Source organism: Palaemon carinicauda, chromosome 24 (assembly GCF_036898095.1).
Source record: "Palaemon carinicauda isolate YSFRI2023 chromosome 24, ASM3689809v2, whole genome shotgun sequence".
NCBI lineage: Eukaryota > Metazoa > Arthropoda > Malacostraca > Decapoda > Palaemonidae > Palaemon > Palaemon carinicauda.
Window position 1 is genome coordinate 10,217,494 of NC_090748.1, and position 4,018 is coordinate 10,221,511.

The 4,018-nt window shown below is 45.9% G+C and overlaps 1 protein-coding gene across 1 annotated transcript; it reads right to left on the reverse strand.

The window, feature by feature from the left end:
- Positions 1-566: 566 nt before the first annotated feature.
- Positions 567-3,450, reverse strand: LOC137618069 (forkhead box protein C1-A-like). Its single transcript, XM_068348038.1, has one exon. The coding sequence runs from the start codon at positions 2,633-2,635 to the stop codon at positions 1,166-1,168; it is 1,470 nt and encodes a 489-aa protein (XP_068204139.1). The 5' UTR covers positions 2,636-3,450; the 3' UTR covers positions 567-1,165.
- Positions 3,451-4,018: the final 568 nt, after the last annotated feature.

Below are 4,018 nucleotides of genomic sequence, written 5' to 3' on the forward strand. Positions count from 1 at the left end.
AATATTTAATTTCCTCTCGGAAAGACTTTATAAACTATAGCTCTTTCTTTGACAATGTTACCCTCATAATATAACAGTTATGTTTCTGAGTATGTGTGACATATTTATATATGGTGAATAGTTTGTTAAGAATAATTTACATGATAAAATATAAAACATTTTAATGTAAAATAATTCATAAATTGTTACAGACGTCACTATAAAATCAATATTCTTATAGTATTTCCTTCAGCACAATATTGAACACTGAAAAATACTCCTGAGATATATGATAAAGATTTTTTATATATTGTTTTTTTTTTTAAAATTACCACTCTCGATTTTTTCTTTTTATATGTTTGCAATATTCCTTTCCTTTCTTGAACTTTCAATCATGAATCACTTCTCAGTGTACCATGTAAAGAACATTATCAGAAAGCTTTTTTTAATTTGCATAAAAGAGGTATTAAAATTTATCTATTGAAATGTTAAAATATAGCAAGCATGAATAAACAGGGAAAATACATATTTTCTTTGACAACAATGAGGGGGTGTAAATGAAACCATGCATTTTATAAAAAGCGTAATATATTATGCATTATGATACACAATGTTAAATAATATTATTAATAATATCAAGATATACACATCGGTCTGTCCTAGAGGTACACAGATCTGCCATAATACGTACATAGGAAAAAAATCCTACGCGTACATGAATGTCTCTCTATACGTACATAGCTGAAGGCGCATTTGCATGCTGAGTTCGTGAGGGGACAACCACGGTGCTTGCTGGCAGCACTGGTGACGTCACAATTAATTTTTCAGTGATCAACTTCGCTTAGAAAAAAAAAATGGTGGGGTTTCAAATATTAGTCTTTATTCAACCTACGCCCAAAAGGGCGCCATGAGTATTACGTTTTACACCGCAATTTATAAGGCGTCCACGCCTTTGCAAAACACCCAAGTCACCAAAAAAACAAAATATCTCTTTGGTTTCACTAGAATAAAGATAGAAACAAAACATCGCACGGTGTGGCAATGTCACCTGCATTTCATATAACATTTTTTTGTCTTTCTATAATTTTCTTTTTTTATATATATACCTGATAGATGAGTCAGCCACCTCTCAGAGAGTTCGAAAAAAAAAAAAAGCAAATCCATCAAAATCTAACTTCCTAACAATTTAGTATTTTGCAGCGTCGTCATAATACGAAGGATATTTGTAGGAAGCCCGGAATCCCAACTGGCACGAGGGATTGGTCAGCAGCCTTTGCGACTCGAACATATCACGCACGTTGGGGAATCCTCCGTCGGCAGCGCTCCCGCCGGTCGTTTCCAAAGGCTGGGAATACCAGGAGCCGTGCGATCGCGAATAGGCAGCCGCTGCCGCTGCCGCTTGCATCGTCATGCCTCCAACGGCAGCCGTGCCGCCAGTGACGGCGGCGCTGCCGCAGGCTGTCATATCGTCGGCTGTAGCTGTAGGGAAGACGGAGGGCGCTCGGGCATCGCTGTACTGACAGTATCCCATGGTGTCGTAATACATGTTTGATCGGTATTGCTGTTGCTGTTGCTGCACGTCCGACAGCAAGGAGGCAGGACTCGTGTCGCCACGACCTACGTCTCTGGATCCGGGGACCAGAGAATCCACGCTGAATGAGGACGCGACCTCCAGGTAAGAACCCTCGTGACCTGTGCTGGATGTGGTGGTGGGCAGGCTTGTCGGTGGCAGGTGACTGTGGGCGTGCAAAGGCGGCGTGTGGGTGTGGTTGTGGAGGGGCGGTGTGTGGGTATGGGCGTGTAAAGGTGGAGTGTGCCCTGCGGCCTTCACTTCCGGCAGGCATGCAGGCGGGAGGTCAGGGGAATCAAGGGGCTCCGTCTTGGGCTGACACAGAGGAGAGAGGGGCGTCCCACCCCCTACCTGAACACCTTCAGCATCCGACTGACCCCCAACAACAGGTCGAGGCTGAGGCTGTTGAGGTCCTTGCTGTTGCTGTTGCGATTGCTGTTGCATCGCTACCGAAGTGACATCGGGTTGCTGGGGCCTTTGGTCGGAATCGGGCCCAGTGGGCGTGTGCTGCTGCTGGTCCTGTCTCTTGAGGACGTCCTCCTTATCCCTCGGGGGCGCCGTCTCTTTCTTCTTGAACCGTTTCCGCCGTCGGAGGTAAGACCCGTTGTCGAACATGTTTCGGGCGTCGGGGTCAAGCGTCCAGTAGGACCCCTTGCCCGGCTTCTTGTCATCCCGAGGGATCTTGACGAAGCATTCGTTGAGACTCAGGTTATGCCTAATGGAATTCTGCCATCCTTGTTTGTTCTCTCTGTAGTAAGGGAATCTTTCCATGATAAACTGATAGATCCCATTTAGCGTCACTCGCTGTTCTGGGTTATTTTGGATGGCCATGGTAATCAGGGCGATGTACGAATAAGGAGGCTTTACCATGTCCTTCGGAGGAGCGTGTTGCTGAGGGGAATAACCGTACGGATGGTACCGCCCCATGGCGCTGTAGCCGTCGTAACCGTAAGTATTGGGCGCCATCGCTGACATCTGCTGAAGGGCTGCTGGGGGATATGTAGCGGCTGCATGGCGATAATATGACTGCTGGTCTCCGAAAAGGGTGTGCATTTTCACAGGGTAAGCTGACCACTGGTCACACATTTTGGCTAAAAAGCATTATGTGGTCCACCCCAATCGAGGCAGACCAGACACCACCTTAGAGAAAAGAATAAAATATATGAAGGAGGAAATTTGGAGAAAGCCGTAAAATAACCTTCCGTTCTTTTATCCTCGCAGATTGAGGCGCTGTTATACACAGCTTGATTTATGACACCGGATAAAAACACAACTCTCTCTCTCCCCACTCGAATGACTCTACTCACAATTTCTATATATTTGTGGTCGACACAAGACAATTACACATAACATAAGGCGAGAAATCACCCAATTCCTTTTTTTACGTTCGTTTCAGCCAGCGATCGTGTTCGGGCGGGATAGAGCGGGTGTCAGAGGCTGCGTGTGAGTTCGAGGAGGTCGGAGGATATGAAGGAAGGCCCTGTCTCGACGCCGTCCGTCGGGAGAGCGGTCAGCGCACTTGCATTCTATTTGGCATCATGATAAATCCCAAAACAAAAGTTCACTGCCATCGAGCTCACACTCTTTCTCTTCACGAAGTCTCGGACAAAGTTCACACCGTTTAATACGAAATAAATCAGTTCACCATCATCGACATCACGTTTTGTTATCTTTCTTAAAGGAAATTTCTTTGGTGGCGCGTGACTTGATTAAAATTGAGAAAACACATCGACCAAGTTCTCTTTTTTTCATCTGATTCCAACAATGGTAAAGAAAACAGTCTTGTTGATATTCTAAACACCGCAAGAATTAACGGAGGGTGCTAAGTCAACAAGACCCAGCCGCAGAGCCACGCTACTCTCTGGTCCCCATCCAAAGGCCAACTGAACTATCTTAAAGTCTAGGAAAATTTACTTTAAGCCAACAGTTTAATCCTTCGCCATGTTATATTTAGGCTCCGCCTACTCAGCTTTGGGCCAATGGGAGCCGCCGCTTGCAATTCACTCACCAATGAGTGGCCCTCTATTGTCACAATCAGCCAATGGGAGCGGCAGTTTACTGAGTTATGATCTACCGTCCCGCCCATTGATATCAGATGATTGGTAAAGCGAAGGGGGGAACAAATTACGCGGTCCTGCCCCTCGCAATTTTCCTCCCCCCCCCTTTAATCTGAGGGACAATTCCCAAGTCTCAGAGGGTAATTTGGTGCCAACACTTCTAACCCCTCGGCCCGGCTCGATAATCCGAGGTAAAGAGATTAGCTGCGGCTCAATAAAAGTTATCCAAACAGAGTAGTGGGAGGGGTGGGGCCGATGATGAGGGGAGAGGGAGTAAGAGAGTAAGGAGCGAAGATAGGAAGGAAGGAAGAGAGAGAGAGAGAGAGAGAGAGAGAGAGAGAGAGAGAGAGAGAGAGAGAGAGAGAGCTTCTCGAAAGGAGGGGGATGGCAAAACGGAGTTTGAGAAAACACG

Excerpts from the sequence above, each read along its gene's own strand:
- LOC137618069 (XM_068348038.1), bottom strand. The coding sequence starts at position 2,635 with ATGTGTGACCAGTGGTCAGCTTACCCTGTGAAAATGCACACCCTTTTC.